General features: G+C 35.5%; 2 protein-coding genes across 12 annotated transcripts in view; one reads left to right on the top strand and one right to left on the bottom strand.

Moving 5' to 3' along the window:
* LOC109032771 (BTB/POZ domain-containing protein 1) overlaps window positions 1-4,618 on the top strand; it is a 40,228-nt gene extending 35,610 nt beyond the window's left edge. For 2 of the 8 annotated variants that reach the window (XM_072303647.1, XM_072303648.1), the window contains exon 7: window positions 809-4,618. In XM_072303647.1, coding sequence (XP_072159748.1) covers window positions 809-997 — 189 coding nt within the window. In that variant the 3' untranslated portion in view covers window positions 998-4,618. The remainder of the gene's footprint in view (window positions 1-808) is intronic. The other 6 variants (XM_072303651.1, XR_011900418.1, XM_072303652.1 and 3 more) reach the window with 6 other exon arrangements.
* A 2,137-nt stretch (window positions 4,619-6,755) lies between these two features.
* The window catches only part of LOC109032768 (uncharacterized), a 54,801-nt gene continuing 40,953 nt past the window's right edge, over window positions 6,756-20,603 (bottom strand). For 3 of the 4 annotated variants that reach the window (XM_072303642.1, XM_072303640.1, XM_072303641.1), the window contains exons 16-20: window positions 19,870-20,003; window positions 18,577-18,713; window positions 17,428-17,578; window positions 16,179-16,360; window positions 6,756-11,745 (exon numbers count right to left, since the gene is read on the bottom strand). In XM_072303642.1, the coding sequence (XP_072159743.1) occupies window positions 11,109-11,745; window positions 16,179-16,360; window positions 17,428-17,578; window positions 18,577-18,713; window positions 19,870-20,003 (1,241 nt within the window). In that variant the 3' untranslated portion in view covers window positions 6,756-11,108. Of the gene's footprint in view, window positions 11,792-16,178; window positions 16,361-17,427; window positions 17,579-18,576; window positions 18,714-19,869; window positions 20,004-20,603 lie in introns of all 4 variants that reach the window. The other variant, XM_072303643.1, reaches the window with a different exon arrangement.

The following is a 20,603-nucleotide window of genomic DNA, read 5'->3' as shown; positions in this document are numbered from 1 at the left end:
CATTGCATATAAATTCCTCTGATGTTTTCGTTTTATTCTCTCTGACTGCATAAGTAATTATATCTTTATTTCATTTCCTTTCCCCTTAATTTTTTCCTGTTTTGTAGCATCTGTGTCCATTTACAATTATTACTTTAAAATAGCTTTCCCTAGTTAGTATACATTTGATTGATCCTTCAAACGGAACCAATTTGTTATAATGACATTTCTGGCTAAATCATGGGTTTTCCCAGGAAGGCAACCTCTCGTCCCTCCCAGACTCTACTGTTGCTAGATAAGTTGCTTTTTCAGCACTTTTTCCAGTTCAAACCCATGTGAAATATTCACATTTAGCGCAAAATCTGGCAACCCTGCAAGTGAAATAGAAAACGGTGGAATCCTTCCACTCGTATATTAACAATAATAATTTAAAATCTGTAAAACCTTTAAACATACTCCCTGGACCCAAAGGTCCCTTCATCGAACTACAGCATTAGACCAGTGGCAAATGTTGGTGTTTGTAAGTTTAGAATGAGCCGGAAGATCATCTCAAACCTTGACCTCAAAATTTGGTATGTTAATTAAAACAATGTTAATCTTATGAATATTTTACTTGAAAAATATACCTAATAGCGCTGGGTACTATTTTGTGGGGAAAGCAAGGCGAAAAAGTTCAAGAATTTTACCACCTTCTTTCACACAGTTTGGGCCACATTTTTTTGTTTTTCTTAATCTTAGGCAGTAGTATCTGATAAGTAAATTGCTTCCAGTTTATTTACATTTTGCATCTCATTTTTTTTGTTTTAAATTTTCCCACTCTTATTTTTAGGAACCTTTGTTACCTACGTATACCCTCCACGGCACTGATGGAAAAACTGAAATCACTGTAACCGATCCTTCCGGTCAGAGGAGTGTAAGAATTAAATTTCTATCACCTCCTTTTTCAATAATTGAAGGAAAGAACGTGAAGAACTGTTGCCATTCAGGACAATTACCAGCAATAATTTTTAAGTGGTAAATAGTATTTTTACCATTATTATCCACAGTTTGATTGATGGCTGAACTCAAAAGTCATGTATTATAAACGCTGTTTTTCAAAGGAGGGGTATCGATAAGGGCCTTTTTTGGCCCCCTCCTAGAATCTGGAAATTTATGCGGGTTTTCCAAGTTGACTCAATGTAGTTTACGGAAATAATCATGATTTAGCCCATAGGCCACTGGATACGTGTCAAACGGTTGCCTAAACATAGGTCTGCAGGCGTATTTTAGCGAAAATTCGTGTTTTTCTATCACTCCGAGGCTTTTTTGACACCGAGCGCATCGTCTAACTAAAACGAACTTTTGATATGTTATCAAGGAGGCTTTAGGACACATTTTAAGCCTGGTTTGGTTTTAGTTAGATAATGCGCTCATAGTTAAAAAAAACTTTTTACAAAAATCAACGTTTACGGGACATCTGAAAAAATCTCAGGGAAACACGTCTCTCGAACTGTATGCACGCTACTTTTATTATCGAGGGCAGTTATCAAGCCTTGTCAAACCCTTACAAGGAGATTTTCTTTAATTGTAGCAAAAAAAAACCCTAAAGACGTAATTCCCTAAGATTTTTACGGATATATCTTAAACGTGGATTTTTGTAAAAAGTTTTTTTTTAACTATGAGCGCATCATCTAACTGATACAACAAACATCGTCCTTGATATCATATCAAAAGCTCGTTTTAGTTAGACGCTGCGCTCGGTGTTTAAAAAGCCTCGGAGTGATAGAAAAACACGAATTTTCGCTAAAATACGCCTGCAGACCTATGTATAGGCAACCGTTTGACACGTATCCAGTGGCCTATGGGCTAAATCATGATTATTTCCGTTAACTTCATTGAGTCAACTTGGAAAACCCGCATAAATTTCCAGATTCTAGGAGGGGGCCAAAAAAGGCCCTTATCGATATCCCTCCTTTTTACCCAGTACTTTACTTATTCAAATAGAAACAAGTCAACTTCATTGCTCAAAGTTTTTCAAGAGTTCTGTGAAACGAGGAGAAAAATCATAAAAACGCTCAAGAAAGTACATTGATTGGTTTTCTAACGAAAAAAATAGAGTTTGACCGGACATCAGCAACGTTGCTAACTGAAATACTGGAGGAGTTGAAAAGGATTGCTTTCAAGCTCATAACCGAAAGGGAGGAAAACAATTTGATTAAAAGCAAAAAAATCCCTGATGTAGGAGTCCAGTTGTAGGTCTCAAATGAGGTTTTCACTCACAAAATGTCTAACTGAATCTTTCAGAGTTGTTCCAAATGTATTTTTCAGTGTGGAATCGGCACTTGACTTTTGTGAACAAAATTTCCTTGAGCATAAGCAGCCATCTAAAATAATGTTGTCAATGAAGCCCTTGCATGTGTGAGAGATTTGCGATTTGAATATGTTTTCAAAGGTAAACTTAGCAAGAAACGCAATGGTGCCACCGATTTTCTCTGAGACAAACTCCCGAGCTGAAAAAAAGCTCTCGCAGCTGAGGCTGTAATGCGGGGAATATGCCGCAGCTCTATGAGTCCACCTCTATATCTAGTCAGACTTTCGATGCACAGATGAGGAGCAGATGTATTAGCAGTGTTGCCATGGCTCTAGCCTTGGAGTCCCCTAACAAAGTGGCAACCCTGCTATTGTATTTTCTCTCTATCTGACGACTCTCAATACGACCTCCACATTGAGAGCTTTTTTTTGAGCTTGGGAGTTTATTTCAGAGAAAACTAGTAGTACCCATGTTGAGCTAGTGGTATCTTGCAAACTTTTACATCAAGCAAAATACTTAAATCCCCAATCATTGATGCTTGCAAGAGCTCCATTAAAAAAAATCTTGTTTCCTAATGATTTCTCGACCCTTGGTCATTTGGGCGTATTTGTGGTTTAAAAAAATTAGGTTTAAATGAGTCGATAAGAAAAATTGTGAAGCTGCAAATCTCATGTATTTTTGTAATTAATTTTGATTTAAATCATGTTTACTTAGTTTGTTTTAGCATAAACAGTAGTCTCCTTCCTCATGTACATCCTGTAGCATTTTTACTCGTTTTCCTCTTCAAAGTGAGTGGTAGGTGCAATAGATATGCTAACAGGATGAAAAGTACATTCCTAGAATATTTCCAATTCTGCAACTCGTTTTCTAGCTTCAACTTCAATTTAAAGTCTCTCGAGTTTTACAATAAAAAGATGAGCTTTTAGAAAAATCGTTAAAAGATGACAGTTAACAGCATTTCTATTTCATTTTCGGTATTTATTTTAATTTTTCTTTCTTCTGGATTCGTTAGAGATGATTGATTATACTGAGCTTTCAAATGTTGTTTTTGCCTAAAACATTTCTGAGAAGCAGTGGTCAGTACCTGGACTCATGAATACGTCAGTGAATTCATATTTTTTCTTTCACAGATCTCCATGGATCCAGCATTAAAAAGAAGGTGGGTTTTTGTTGAAAAATCACTTTCAATGAGAATTACCAACCAACCAGGTTATGTAGCCAATTAATTAATGAATAACCATGCTAATATTTGTTCTGATGGCTCATTTTTCGACTAAAGCCATCGATATATGTATATTGCTACGAATCTTTTCCTACATATTTCTAGAGAGAAAAAATTGAAAATCAGTGTTGCAACATGACTGAAAAAGAAGTAATGCATACTGTAAATATTTCAAGAGAAAGCAGATTTTTAAAAACTAAAAAGGAAATAAAAGTAGTTATGAATACCCTAAAAACATTCTATCCTTTTTCAGCATTATCATTAATTATTGCAATACTTGTATAATCCTCTCAAAAGTATGAGAGACATTTGTCTGAATACTCAGCAGTCAATAATGACTGTGGATACTTTTTCATTTATCTTTAAAATGTGTTTGATTTTATCCATTTTTCCTTAGAGACCCGGATGGCGCACTCGCACGGTTCTGAAATCAAAGCAAATAAATTTTCTTATTATTTTCTCTTGACCTCATCAAATGTATTAATTGTATAATTGTGAGGAATTCAACTTCACTCTGATTGTAATGGCATTCCATTGTAACCATAAGTACTGTAGCCTCTTAAGTCTTTGTAAAATGTTGTTATACTCGTCCTTTTACCTTCTTGAATTTTATTAGCTTTGCCAAGTTTCTACCATACATGTATCCCCCCTCCTAAGTCTTTCTTTTGTTTTATTTTTTTATGATTTATAGGAAAAAATCATCTGTTCTCTATTAGCAAGAAAATTCCAATTACCTACGCTCAAAATGCTTTTGATAGCTTCAAAGTAAACTTTAGGTTTAATGGTTTTGATTCAGGAGCTTTTGATCAAATCTTACTTTAAGACTTATGTGCTATCTTCATAATAGTAAACTAGCCAAATCCTGCAAATGATATAATCTTGTTCTTAAGAGCCTACAAATTGTGCCTTTTCTCAGGTCATATTTTATCATTAGCTTTAATTACCAACCAAATCTTGGGGTCAAGTCATATGATCTTGTCCTTAAGAGCCTTTAAATTGTGCCTCTTCTCAGGTAATTTTTTATCATTAGATTTAATTATGGAACTCTTAAGATTATTATAGCTTTAAAATTCCGAATCATTTTTGCTGTTTCTCAATAAAATATTGTTTTATTTTCATACTTCCAATTTGATTTTACTTTTGTCTCTGCGATCAATCAGCAACAGCCCCATCTGTAAAAACCTGTTCTTTTGCAGGTTTTACAGAGAAAAATTACCCCATTGTCATGCCTTCATGGAACAGCTCATCAAGCAGACTATTGGCAAAAACAGTATTGACAACTATATACGCAACTTACTAGCTTATTTTGTTTCTGCTCATCTCCAGCAGATTGAGCCTTACACATTTATCGAACCCATATCTCATCAAAGAACCCTCGCTAATAATCTTTGAAAAATTTTGCAGTTTTTGTGGTTAGCTCTCAGTTATACTTTTATCGAATGTACAACTGGGGTCTTCGACTTTTTGGGCAGCTGAGCCAGAGAGAAATTCTTAAGTTTATCCAGTCTTAAAAGGACAGGTACTTTAATTGATGAGTTCGCTATACCACTAAGGTTTTAAGAGGTATTTGCATTTTGAAAATATTAAACTAAAAAAAAAGGTCATCATAAAGGGGTCATAATAAGCCACTAGACCGCGTCCTAGGAACTCTGCAATCTCTAAAGTTTGTGAACCACTAATGTAGTGTGCGTAGATCCAGATTTGGGTTCAATTTTTGAGTTTTCTATATCTTTATATGTCCTGTTTCATTGCTATATTCGCTGATCCTTTCATTAAAATTTGCTGCTTTGCTAAAACATCCAATCCAGAAATTTGCCAGCAAAAACGTCCATTATCGGGTCACTTTTATGTAAGCTCACTGGTGCCACATCATTTTCTCAAATGGGCAGAATCACATGATAATCATACTGAAACATTTTAACCTCATCTGGAAGCTGATTGTTAAAAAACTCATGTTAGCTTAACAGTGTGGCAGCAACCATGCGACACCGTATAAAAGGGGCTGTGTCTTGTCTTTTCTTGCCGACGTAGAGAGAAATAGTTGTAACGACCGACCCGCTCCCGGCTGAAATTTTCCGAGGGCAGAGATGGGTGAACGGTTTCTTGTTATTTTTTTGATATTTTAGCCTCGGTCACAACTTGGTCAACCTAACCAATATTTTCTTCAACAACTCAAATTCATGCAATGAACATGAACTGGAAATGATGTCTGTTCAGTCCATTTCCATTAGGATTCAGCTGAAAATTAATGGACCAGTCGTTACATCATTTCCAGTTTAAACTGGCTGCGTGACCTTGAGGATATGGATGAAAATACCATCAGAAAGGCCAAAGCTGATGGATTTCGGTTTTGTTCATGCCATTGTTTGGATTATGAGAGCGCCATTTTGCTTGCCTAACTCTTAATCACTCCTCTTGTTTGGTTTCATTTCTTCCTCAGTTCAAGCAACTCGTGCAACAATAAATTTCAAGAGGCAAAACCAGGCTGACTTTTTGTGGTGGAGTGGTTGTAGTGCTGACGCTATGATCACGAGGTCCCAATTTCCATTCCCGACAGGACGACCCTCATTTGATGACTTGCAAAGTTGATCAGGGTCTGATTGTTCAGTAAGTGCTGACGCGGGGCAGGATCCAAGTATTAATCCAAGTATAAATTAGTATTCATAAAAAGTTTGTAATAAACTATTTCATCCATCTAGATATTCTTGTTAAGTCGTATTAATTAGTCCTAAAGGCATTTGGAGTTATGAGATAAGAAGTAATTAAATGAATAAAATAAGTAGGTAAATAAAAATAGAATTTAAAAAAAATTAATAAAATTTAAAAAAATAATTGGGTAGATTAATAGAAAAATATAAGAACAAATTGAATAAAATCAACGATTCGGTGATAAATATATCGCATTTTGCAAGTGATTTTGAGATTAAGCAAAGACTTTATGACTTTAAACCATAGCTTTTCCATGATGAAGCATTTCTAGATTAATAATTTCCACAAAAATATTGACAAATTTGAGTTCAGTGACCTTCAATGCTTCTGGCTACCATTCAATGTGGCACTCAAATCATTGTCTGTCTCTGTTTTTCATTAATTGGTCAAATTCGGATTCAGCGACCCTAAATACACAAGAGACCACGGTGCAAGGTCAAGTATACCGAGTTCATCCTTTACAAAAATCATGTTTTCCCGGCGATTTCTGTTTCCGTAGTAGGAATGGAAAGTCATACACTGGTGATTTAGAATGAACAAAGAACAAAAACAGTGAACGCTATGTCAACAATGCTTTTATTCAAAGAAATATTTACTATAGTGATACAGCTAGGCAATGAGGATAACTCGGTGAACAACCCAGAAACGCATCGCCCAGGAATAAATAAACAAAAAAAAAAAATACAAAAAAAAAAAAAAAACAGATTACAAAAAGGGCAGAAAATGTTCTCATGAGGAGAGACTTCTTTGAAATTTGAGTAACAAGAGCAAAATCACATACTAGCGATAAGTATTCGCTGTTTTTAAAAATAACAGTTCTGTAGAGTATCCAGTCAATTAATATCTGCAGAGTAATTTTAGTCAAATTATTAAAAGTAGATAAACAGTGAACAAGAACAGGTATAAATTTTTAACAAATGACAAAAGGAGAATATACACATGTAGGCATCAATTAATACAAAACAATTGAAGTGAGAGAGAGAAACTGAGGAGAAACAACACAGAAGGTAACGAAATTATAACATGAAAACTACATGAGGCACGTATTACAAAATAAGACACTTAATCTAAAATATAAACAAAATAAGAAAACCGTGATGATATTAAGAACGTAGAATTTTGTTTGTTAAGTAAGAAAAAGGAAGGAAATGAAATTTCTGTGACGACAAGTATTTTGAATAATTTTGGCTCGTTGCAAACAAAATATCACGCTGGCCAATCTTTGTAAGAATAAAAAGAGCAATTACAGCTACTAAATTAAGATTTGAAATTTTAATAGTGAAACTGAAAAAGTCGTATTTTTTTTTTGATGTTTCAAAATTTCGGCCCCCATTTTATTTTAGAATTTTCATTTAGAATAAACCTTATCCCTTGAAATTTCCACAGAACATTCTTCGCACCAAGAGAAAAAAAATCAGGGAAGCTTCCAATAAATAACAGTGAGAATCTTTTCATTGAGAGAATCAATTATGATAGAATAATACAAAGGAATAGAAGCCACAAAACTCAAAAAAAAAAAAAAAAAAAAAAAAAAAAAAATTATGATAGAAAGTCTGCAGCGTTGCAAACTGAGACATGTGTTTCCGCAATTTTACCGCCCTGTTGTGATTCAAAATTCTCTATTTCATCCACCTTCTGAAAAATTAGAAAAGAAATTTTGAGCTGCTCAATACACTCGATTTTCGAAAATCTCTGTGACTCTTTCGATAACAGCAGTTTTTCTCTTTCATGATCGTGATCATAATTTGAAGCAAGAAATTTTCTTTCAAAAGAAACCATACCCAGGAAAGGGAATTGGAACCTAAATACCAATAAATGTAAAATTGAGATGATGGCATCACTTTTTGAGTGGTTAATAATGAACATTTGTACGGGGGAAGAAAAGTATGAAAAAAGATCGATTCAAACTTCGATTGTGACAGCAATGTTCAAAAAAATAATTTGGAGGAAAACCTTTGAAGTTACAATCTCTGAAATTCATAGCTTGAAATAGAGCTTTATGCTTTCTACTCGAACTCGAATTAAAGTAATCCTTCGAACTTACTGTTCAGAAAACTAAGGAGTGTCTTTTGTTGAAAACTCAAATTCCTATTTTACAGAGAACGCTTTCCTGAAAATTGTGCCGCAACGCAATGAGAGCACTTTTTCTGAGGACAGTCACGTACAGTAGAACGTGCTTATCAGTGGCGAGGCGTGAGTGATCGACTATCAATATTTCCCCATTCGAAGCTGTAGCAAAGAATCGATTATTAAAGTGTTGTTGGAAACACCCTCTTTATCGATCCTTTTCCATACGTTTGAATGGCAGATCAATCGATATGTCCCAAAGCACGCCACGCCTCTGGTGCTTAATTTACTGTAGTAGCAAAAATTTTGAACAGGAACAGTCCTGAGCTGCGAACTGTTGTACCAACGTAATTGTATCAAAGATGGCGTTTGTGATACTTCGCTCGGAAAGAGATTATCTGTTTCATTTGAGACTAAAATTGCCTCATAAAGGGCCTCTCTAGCACAAACGATAGAGAAAACTGACCAATAAAGGTTACTAATTTCGTTATTATTTTCAAGACTGAATACATCATCCATCAGTTGGAGTTTCTCTTGGAACACAAAGTAATATTTGAAACGGAAACTTGTATTAATTTGACGTGATTTTGTAATGAGGAACTACCATTTATGAAACAACATGTTACCTGTTTTCTCCAGCAGATAGGTGCTTTTTCCCATGAGTCAGAAATGGTAGTTCCATATTATAAAAAGAGGGGCTTGGAGACAAGGCGCATAAGTGCATTTGTTGCTATTTCGAGGAATACGTGTCTGAAGTTTCGAAATTACATGGATCCTTATGGCAGAAAAAAATTTCAAACTGACTTTTTGATGCTTAAAAATTGGAATTCGAGAGTGAATTTTTCACAGGATATGCATTAAGACTAGCTTTACTGGAAAGCATTAAGATCTTAATGTTTTCAAAAACTGCACTTATGCGCCTTGTCCTGCAAGCCCTTCAAATGCGGTCCAATTGAGCTATGTTGAAAGCGCAAAATCAAAATAAAAAGGGCTCGGTCAAATGGGAAGCAGGAAACAGAAATGAAATTTCTACCATTAGTTGCCTTTAATTGTTGATCTACATGAAAAGTTGTGAGACTTCAGTTGAAAACAACTGCCTAAATCTAGACAGCTAATCATAAAATCTTTTGCATTAGAGTGGCTGATGGTTTTGGTCTTGCGATTGACTAATTGTAAGATCATAGAATTTGCTCCTCATGGAAAACAAAATAAAGGTCTTAAATATTGTACGATAACTTTGACTTAAAGATATGTCACTGCCAAGATTTTAAGGGTAAATCCTTGGGAATTTTTTGGCAAATTGGTGGATGATAAATGCCATTTGGTTCTTGTGTTAACTGAGCAATTCTTTTCGTAGATCCTCACAGTAACCTGTTTTGTATCCAAAAGGCATTTAACTGGAAAAGTCTAAGTATATAATTGAACATATTTCTGCCAAACAGAACTATGTGCATTAAGGCATGATCCCTGAGATCCATAAGGATATATGCATAACAGGGCTCACGGCATAATGCACATAGTTCCGTTTGGCAGAAATACATCCAATTGAGTAACAAGTTCAGAGAAAATAATCTCAATTAGCCGGAGGTCAATTTCAGTGGCAGCAGGCTTCAGGGAAAAAATTCATCAGCTCTCGTGCAATTTGCTCTGAACAAAGAGCCCTTTGTTATTTTAAAATTATTCCTGGTTTAAGTTAGGATTTTCTAAAAATTTCATTTTCATGACTGTGTAAACTTGCCACGCAAAGAATAATCAAGCAAAGCTGAGAAATTTCAGTCTCTTCAGTTTAAGTTTTTCACGTTTATTTTCCCCCTAATATTTTGGAGTAAAACCTTATCCTGTAATTATTTTGGTTTTCGAACGCTTTTAGAACATTTCCAATTTGAGAGATCTAAGTTGGACTTCTGGACATTCCTTTATCTTCTCTTAAAAAGTTCATCACCTAAATCAATGGTGGTCCTTCCTGAGCGTGCTATGGTAAACAAAAAAAAATGAACGAGTCCGAAACACGATACTTGCTTCACTCATTTTAAAAGAAGTTACAAATGAATAATTGACAAAGAAAAGGTCAATGGAACAAAATCACTTTAAATTGTCAATTGAAGATTGGCCAGTTTCTCCAGTGAGAAAAACGTATTACTTGGAATGAGCTATTACTTGATTCATTACGCTATGCTTATTTTATGATTCAAAAAATTCTTTGATTCACTCATTGAAAAATTGTATTTTTGGAAAAAAAAATGGACTGTAGCGTTCATGGTCATTGAATAAGGCTACCTGATTGATCCTCAAAAATTAACAGCAAAGATGCACAAGGAAAGGGTTATTGCTTTCTTAACTTAGTAATTTACGTACATTTCTCTGGAGATTGGTACATGAGCTCAAGAATTCATTCTTCCGAGGTATCCTGACCTCGGCAATGCCTTATTTTTTACAATTACACAGACCTCTGTACTTAATCAATCAAATGATAAAAAATAAAACGACGCAAGCTTGGCAAAATTTTTGTATGGCAATTATCAATGATGAAATAGGCAATTTATATTAGACAATTTTAAAAATTATCTCGATTTCTTTAAAATGACATTTTCAGTGATAAAAATTGGGAAAATTGGTGTAGTATTTTAAGCTGTTTTTTTAAAAACAAGTGGAACACCTGGTAAATACTACAAATCTCACTTTAGATCTTAAACAAAAAGAATAAGTTTCTATAAAAACAAAGGAAAAAAATTAAAACTACCTAAAAGTGTTTGAATGTACAAATATACATATTTACACATATCAAAATGAATTAATAAAGTATAACAACTTGGCAATGTTACAAAATCACTCGTTAACTACTTAGCTGGGTGAGTATGAATTTTTTTGCATATTATTCAAAACTGATTCTGTGAACGGAGAACTGCCTAGGTCCTCTAGAAGTTTCCGAGATCGTGTTGGCATATCTGGAAGAAGAGGCATTGCGTGTGGTGTGTAATCAGTGAGAGGAGAGAAATCAAACAATCTTTCATAGACGTTTGACGTGTAATCATCAGTTCGGAAAGTTGAGGCTATTCTGTCCATGGATCTATCTTCCGCTGTTCTTCTCGGGTTGAGATATTTTTTATCGAGTTTTGAACTTGTGATAAGAAGATCATCGACAGAGCCAAGGATATGTGAATTAGCGTAACCGCTGCTGAGGACTTGATTACTCTTGAGGCTGGACAAACCTGTCGTCGACTTGTGACCTAACTCTACACTTTCTCTCAAACGGGCTAGTTTTAAGAGCTCTTCATGCAATCGTGCGTTTTCCTCTATTTGCTGCCTACGACGCGCAATCTCGGCTTTAATCCTTGCCTTCCTTTCTTCACGCGAGAATTGGTCCTCCTCTTCGTCGCTGGCATACGGAGAGGGTTGCCAAGAGTGGGACTTCTGACTTTTTTCCGACATTAAACGCCTAGTAGAGTCAATGCAGTCGCTGTATCGCCTCGTGTCATACCTGGAACATATCCCACTTCTTCTAGTGATCGCGTAGACGCCACTCCCTACACAGACCATGCACATAAAATAACATATACTTTTCACAGAAATGAATCTGAATCTGAGATGGCACAACAGATGCAAACCCATTATGGTACAAAGATCAGGCATCTTACTTGCAATCTCATTCCACAATAAGACAAATCAAATTGGATTCAAAATCCACGCAAATCAGGACAATAAGAAGAGGAGAATAAAGAAAAATTAGCCACAATAATGCCAACTACTTTTAATGATAAACAAAATGTGCTGCCTAGAGATGACTCACAAAGGACAGATGCCCATAACCCTTCTTTTCGCCCCAAAAAATTTAAGTGCATATAAAGAAAGTTCCTAGAACACAAATTGGACTATTTACCATCGGTAATTTTCACTAACCTCTTGGTTCAATGACTGGATAAAAAACTTTATCATAGAATCATTTTTTATTTTTCTAATAAATAATTTTAATTCTATACCTCCAGATTTATACCTGGAAAGATTCACAGTTTCTTGTTCTTGATCATTTCATGGCTTGTGTCATCTTAAAATTTCTGTTAGTTTATTGCGGGCAAATGATCGTATCAATAAGCAATAATTCACAATAGAAAAAATTGCCTGTTTCTCCATAACTGGGCAAAAATAGAAAAATACTTAACTTAGGACACCAATTGCTATCTTCACTACGTCTTATAAAGTCAAAACTGAACTAGAGTTTCACAATAATGTAAATAAAAAATATAATTTGCCACGAAGAAACTTTCATTAAGCACTTTAAATTTTTGAGCAGCTTCAGAACCAAAAAACCTCTTGTGTAAGCATTTCTTTCCATAACAAGATGTGACATAAGAATGAGGCAAATTAACAATACATTTTACTGTTGCTGAGATCTGCAGGCTATTATTGAAATCGATAAAAAAAGTGATAGACAAGAAGACAATGAGAAAATGGAGTGATCCTCTTGGTGGAAACCTGTAGTTGCAATAGACAAAGAATATAAGTAGGTAATAGATTGACGAATGGCAACCAACGAGAGACCCTGTAGTTAGTCCATCATTTTCTCCCTTTGTCTAAAACAACCACCCCTTTTAGCGAATAGGATTGCTCTGTTTACCCTTTGTCTTTTTTGTCTATCGCTTTGTCTAACAATTTCAATACAAGCCCACTGGTTGTAAATCCAACCATTCAGAGATTAGGACTTTTAAGTTTTAATTTGTTCATCAACGATGACTGAAGTTAAGATAACAGATACCGAAGTTTCCCGTGAATAAAAGAAGTAAAGTTCTTGAGATTTTCAGAAAAAAAGTTTTGATTGAAAGATTACGATCAGTCTCATGACTCCACAGAAGCTAATACTGACATTTCAGAAAGATTTATTTAGTTTTCGAGTTCGTGTCACCAGAATACCATTTTTCCCAAAAACTGCATTTATCTATTCCATGCATCGAGAGTTTCAATTTTACTCCAAGAAGAGTGATGAACTCAACTTCTCCACACTTCCTTACTTTGACGTTTGAGGTAACTAGTTGCAGAAAATTTAAATTTTACTGAATCTGGCTATTAGAATTTTTATTGTCTTCTTACGAAAAATGAAAATATATTACCGTAAAATTATTATTGAGCAGTTAAATTAGTCCAATTTAAATCAGAGAGTGAACATTTTAAAACGACAAAAAAAAAAAAGAAAGAAAGAAAAAGAGAGGACCTTCTTTTTGCCCTCCCTCACATTTTAAGGGCTTTCGCATTTTCCTTCAGAGTTAAGACCAGTTGTTAAAGCCTAATATTTTATCACTACATCCACTATCAGCTTGACACATTTCTACGAAGGCAAAGCTCAAACTGGGATTTGAGCTGTCTCTTTTTTTTCAAAACAAAAACACTTCTAAGACCTCAAGATAAAAAAAATTCTGAAAGAGTTAGTGCACTTGGATGATTTTAAATTGACCAATTACAAAAATTGAACGATCTGATTTGTAGTGCTATAAAAGATCAATTAGCAAAAATAAAATATAAAAAAATCATGTAACTTTAAAATAATGAGGAATGAAGGAAAATGGTAGGGGAAAAAAATCAACTAAACAAATGGGAATGTAGTACAAAGCCTAAAATCTTAGGTACAAGGTAGATTTGCGGATTTAGAGCTAGATTTTCAGACTTGTGAGACTGTAAGGGTCTTGCTCTGATTTTTTAACTACGAGGGCTCAATAGTTCTTACTCAGACCGACATGCATTACTCTTTTTTGATAGAAATTGTTTAGACAAAGTTTTACATAGAGCCGACTGACATCAAGTTGAAACTAAACGGAAAAGGTCTCAAGTTTTATTTCTCAATGAAACTATGTAGATGGAAAAGGGGAATTTTCATTTCTGATTTGAGAGAGAAAAGAAACCGACTGTTTCGACCTCAAAAACCACTTCTGTTTTCATCGAATTAGTACCCACATTCACCTTAGTGAAGCTCCGTTTTAGAATGGACCATACCTTGGGATCATAGTGCAAGACTACGGATGAACTACAAGGAAAAGCTCATCCCTAGGCTACAGGATACAGGGATTAACTACATAGGTGCCAGATTGAACACATTAATTCCAGGATTCATTCATGGAGAGAAATAATGGAGGGTCTATAAATTACAGACATGCATACTGACAATCGGACGTATTAAAATCAAAAGGAACTATGTCCATTTTGACATGAGTCCTGAAATCCATAAGAATACATGCATGACAGGGCTCATATCACAATAGATATAGTTCTTTTTCATTTAAATGCTTTCAAAACTAACTAAGTAGTTTTAACTATTTACAACAAAGTACTGGCAACTATTACTCTCTATGGGTACCTGGGAGGGGAGGGGGAAGCAAGGAAGCTGGGCATTTTCCCCGTCCCGTTGGGGTGACTTGGTGAAAAATCCTGTAATTGTAGGAGGGGGGTGGAGGGTGGAGGGTGGAAAGATTTGAATTATTTTAAAAGTTTCTGGTCAAAAATGATTTTGGGGTGACGTCTCTATCAAAACACACAATGAGACTTGAAAGAGAGAAATGAGGCACTCGATAGCATACCATTAAACGGAACTTAATTTCATAACATCCTTGGATCTTTGAATTAAAATGTGATATACGGCCCCTTTAGGGCCATAACTCGATATTCAAGTAATAATTTTCAAAAGATCAGCTCCCTCGAACATGACTATCTAAAGATTTAAAACTGAATCAATCGGAAAAGAATTAAGTCAGATTTTGGGGGAAATGAGGCAAGAGTGATTTCGAGGTTCAGCAGTTGCACATTTTCTCCTGTTAGAAATTCACAGTTGAGGAAAAAGATCTTGAATATGAAAGAAAGGTGTTTTTGATCTCCGATAAAGAAGACGATCTCCGATCTTCCGATTTAGGAAGAAGACTTCAAACCTAATTTTTGCAGGATGATGCTGATATGACTTGGTTAATTTCTGTTAAATTCTGTCTATTTCTGTTCAACTGAACTTAATTTGATAAAAACTACCCTGACAATCACAAATACTGACTCAAAACGATAAATTTGACCCCTTGAATTGGAAATTTTGTAAATGACTCCTTCTCCCTTGAGCCAACCTTCCTTCATGGTATAACAAACCTCTTTCCCCCTAAAAGGCCTCATGCTCAATTTCATTCCTTCCTTGGGCCTATATTTTCAATGATAAATTCTAAAGTTAAGCTCTTGAATTAGGAAACCTTTAAAAAAAGGTAGAAAATTTACAGGTCTCGGGCTTGAGAAACTCAATAACACAGGGTGCACTTCTGATTTTATAAAACCAACCAACAACAGGTGCCATTTCGTTCGCTCGCTCGCTTCACCATGTTCATGAAAATATAGTCAAAAAGAATAGGTTTCGGTTTCTAATCTCCAGAAAAAGTTCAATTTTCAAAAACGAAATTTGGCAGCAGGCTTGACAGCAAAAAAAAGTAAAACTAATCGATAGACTCTATTTGTTTGGCAACCGCATAGCAATTTCTGTCGTTCACTCACTTTTTCTGGCTTTCTCAGACTCAAAATCAGCTAATAATTTGTGCCCTCGAGGCCTACAGGACGTTTTGGAGGTCCTGATTTGGTCTTCTTTTCCTATTTTCAATGAGCATCTTTTTAAATTTCAGCCGGTAGTGATACCAATATCTCAATTTTGAGTTTTGCAATTTAGTGCTAACATTCATTTTCCATTGAATGGCCACTTACATTTAATCTGGGGGGGGGGGGGGGGAATTAACTATATGAAGGAGACTGAAAAGGTATTTCAGTAAAGAGTGTACCTTCTTTTCACAATGGGGCTGACCTAACGGAAAAAAGAACACCTCATACAATGGAAACAAATAAGTCAGGGCGGAAAGTAAAGATAAGCTATGTATGGCAGGGGTAGCAAATAAAGGAGCCGTTAACTACCTGTCAGAGTAATATGGATCACTGTCCAGAACACTGTTGATGGCCGTTTCTCTCAAAGCTCCGCCAGCCATCGCATAGTCAGAGACATCTAGTTCAGAGCGCTTGAGCCCGTCGTCTAAAGATTCGTACTCATAAGATTTGAATGGTGGTCGCAGCGATGGATGCATATACTTTCCATAGGCCTGAAAATTGTATGACAATATGAGCCACGGATAGATTTTTTTCAGTAGTTAAATTCTGTCACAATCCACCAAGAATGTGTTAGTTAATTCTTAAAATGTTACATGCTGTATTGTACTCACAAGGCTTAAGAAAGGAAACTTATACAAACAAACTGATAGCTAATGCTATCGCTTGTGAACTTTGGGCGATTGGATTCTTTGACCAAAGTTTGTGAGGTTTTTTCTTATACGTCAATTTAAGTGTATGTTTTCAGTACAACAAGACCAAAAGGGGGACAATGGGAACAAAAAGTAACGATGGTCAACAATATGAGAGGCAATGAGTTAGTTGCCTCTATCATAAAATTGTGTTTGGATGCTTCAGGCTTGCAGGTTAGGCATAAGTAATAGAATGAGACCAAATGCAAAGTTTCTATGGCCAAAAGGACTTTCCGATCAGTTATTGGAGAAGATTTATAAGTACCAAAAAGAAGCCTTTGAAACCTTATCTAGAAAGTGCTACTTCCAATATACCATCGATACAATACACCTACATTAACAGAATGTTTTAGAAAAAGCACCAGAAGTAATTATTAAGTTTTCAAATATGATTTTTCTTGTTTTTTCGGTGTAAATAAGAACTTGTTGTAAGGATGAATCTAGAGATTGATCTTTTGGTTTCTATGAAAAAATTTTCCTCATGACAGAAATCTACAATGGACAAACAACTGCAGCAATATATTAAAATCAAAATTAAAATTTTCTTTTTCACACACAGGTACATTCTTACGAAAAGTTGAATTGTCTGAGTCAATTTTGCAACCTTGGAATAAAGTTAGGTTCTCTCGTCCAGGAAACGACGAATTAAGAGTGCGCTACTGTCTCACTGAAGTCTTGTTAACATGTTTCATCCAACATGTTGAGGAAAGATTTTTTTCACCAGGCCAAGATAACATTTTTAATGCTGGGTGATGAGATGAAAACGATCCGCAGACAGAAACTGCCTGGCCTGTGACGCACACCTAGAGGCCACAAAATATGATCGGCAGGGACAAGTTACATTCACTGGGGAAAAACAAGGAGCTTACCCTGCTGTATTTGGACTGGAAAGGCTCGCTATCTCTCTCATAGTCATAGTCTAGGTAGATTTTTGGATCTGAAAGTTGTCTACGGTGAAATTTCAATTTCCGAGCGACACCCCAGTCCGAAAGTCCTGCTTTCCTTCTGACAGCCGATAACCTGTGGATTGGATACACAATTTTTTTAATGAAAGGTTTCCTCGTTAACCAGAGGACAAAGAAAGAACTGGATTGAGTTCAGCAGAAATGAACAATTATTTTGCTCATTCCAGAAACGACATTGAATTTTTTTTACAGACTTGTCTTTATAAGAGTGAGCACATGCACTTGATACCTCTCTGCTCAACTAAGGTCAATAGACCACTAGACAGAGTAGAAAATTAATCAAAAACAGGGATGAGACATTGAGCTGCGGCCCGATTATTGAAATTTATAGACAAGGCTATAGACAAAGGAAACATAGGGAATATGGAGCGATCCTATTGGTTGAAATGTGTGGTTCCTATAGACTAAGGGAGAAAATGATGGACCAACTATCGTGTCCCTCGTGGGTTGCCGTTGCTTAGTCCATTATCTACTTCCTTTGTCCATTGCAACCACCCGCTTCCACCAATACGATCCTTCCAAATCCCGTTTGTCTTCTTTGTCTATAGCTTTGTCTATCAATTTCAATAATCGGCCCGCAGATGGCTATACCGATGACTAAAGTGCAAAACCACATACCTTCATCGCTGTATTTCAAAGTCTCTGCTCCTACTTTATTTTGTCGAGGAGGAACTAATCAACTATATACCTTGAAATTTCTATGGTAAATTCTGCTAATAGAGAAGAAAAATTAAGGACATTTTAAAAAGGTTGAGTTGATTGGATTTCAAATGAAAAAATAATCAAGTATGACAGGAAGCCTTTAACGTTGCAAACGGAGATATGTGGTTTCGCACTTTGGCCGTCGACATATCATTGATGACAGATAAGTCACACTTTGCTTTTTTTAATGGGCAACATCCCTGTTAAAATTGGATGTTGAAATTCGGTGTTTGAAGAGATCTCAATGAATTTTGCCCATTTGTAGGCTTGAACTTTCAAAAAAGAATTCTGGGACCAATGCTGCTGACCACTGACAAAAAAAGAACGGTTTAAAATAAGGGATGCGCTTACCTATTTTTAGAATTTTGAAGGGAGATTCGATTTAAATGGGAGTCCACACTGGATAATCCACTGAGTAGCCTACTCTCTGATGAGCCATGGATATCTCCTGCGTCTAGACTTGAATGCCTCGGTTTTAACGAAGAAGACTAAAAATAGAAAATAAGATACAATGTAAGAGCAAAGAGCCTGGAAAAAATACTTCAAAATGAGCGATACCATGCTTAGGTATCAGTATGAGGGACCGCTGTTTAACAAAAATAAAAGAATTCAAAAGCTGATTTTTATTTGACATAAGACAGCGTATAATAACTGCAACAGTTACGCAAATACGCTTAACATTCGTACTTTGTGAGGGTTTAAGAGCAGAGCATATTTCATAGGCAATTTTTTCGCACTACAAAGGAATGGTGTCTTATTATTATGTTGTACGACAAGCTAAGCGTTCTCCTAGCAAGTTCCAGGGTTGTTATGCGGTTTTTAACTTCACTTCTATCGACTGATTTTTTATCACAGGGGTGCAAAAACTTCTCGACCGCGCGACCGGGTGGGTCGCGATTGGTCACATGTAAAACTGGGAAGGCCCTGAGAATTGTGTTTCCAGATAGGAAAGCCGGCAAAATCGCGTTGTTTTTGGAAAGGTGCAGTGAAAATCAGGAGTGTTCCGCAAAGTCGCAGCATAATACGGAAAGAGCCATAAAAAAGTCATTCTTGTGAAATTTCTGAGGAAAATGGGATTTCTGAAATGAAAAGGCCAATTTAAAAAATGGGAAGGCTAAGAACTTTCCGCATCCTTGTTTTATCAAGTGATAAATCGACTTATCTGACATTCAAATTGTGGACAAATACAAATTTTCAAGTTAAAAGAAAATTTACTTCAGAGTTGGCCCAAACATTTTAAAAGGTGACAATGTGCAGTCAGGCCACATTGAAAAGTCTTTAGTTTTCTTTTATTATTTTTTTTATCAATTAATACAAAGTTGAAATTAGCTTTCAAAAGACTATACAATGAGAAGAAGGCAGATAGTGACAAAAAACTTGCCTAAAAACCTGCATTTTAGAAAATCAGCATGAACATATTGAAGATGAAGCCCAAAATCGGCCTATAATGATGCTTTTTCTTCATTCCAAAGGCTTAACTACTCCAAAGAGAACCATATTTATTTATTCATTCCTAAATAGTAGGATGAACTTTTTTACAAGAAAAATACACAATAAGTAATACATAAAATACGATCAGTTCAACAAAATGACTGAATTAATAAAAGTAATAATGATAAATGATTTTGAAAACTTAAGTAATACCTGTTTATAAGAATAGTCCTTGTAGGAATCAAGCAAGTGACGCAAATCCGGCGGTAAACAGGATGCGATCTCACTAGTCTGGTTGGGAAAATCAAAGGATACTTTTGTGCCTGTGCTATTGATGACACTAGATGCTGTAAGAAGAAACATAAAAACAGTGATCAGCACTTCTCCTTGTTTTTAGATTTAATACAAGACTCAAATTTTTCGAAGAGACATCTTAATTTTAAAATCTTAAAAAACCATCAGCAATGTCAGTCATTTTATTTACAAATCCGAACCAACGTAATTTTTCGCTTTTTGATTGAATCAAGGATGAGCTTTAGCTAACATTTAAAATTCAACTTCAACTCTCCGCAACTTTCATCAACTTTGTTCTCAACACAAACCGTTTTCCTTTTATAACGTGAAGAGGAATATTTGAAGTACAGACTTGAACATTTTTCGTCAAGCTAGGGTTCGAAAGAGGTTAAAGTTACCAATTCAAAGACATAAACATTAGCTAAACTGCAGAGTGACAAAATTATTTAGAAAAAAACAACGACAAAACAACTTCTTTTTGAAACTGTTAGTCGCTCATTTTACAGAATCATGTTTGAATGGTTGATTCTTATAAACTGATGAAAACAATTAAGATCTGTCCAACTGGCAAGTTTTTACGCTCACTATTAAAGGAGATTTTGTTCCTCTAAGAACATTGTGGATGGCATCACCCTCTATGTTCTTCACGTGGC

This window comes from Bemisia tabaci, chromosome 8 (assembly GCF_918797505.1).
Source record: "Bemisia tabaci chromosome 8, PGI_BMITA_v3".
Lineage (NCBI taxonomy): Eukaryota > Metazoa > Arthropoda > Insecta > Hemiptera > Aleyrodidae > Bemisia > Bemisia tabaci.
This window is presented reverse-complemented; position numbering and strand designations above follow the sequence as displayed.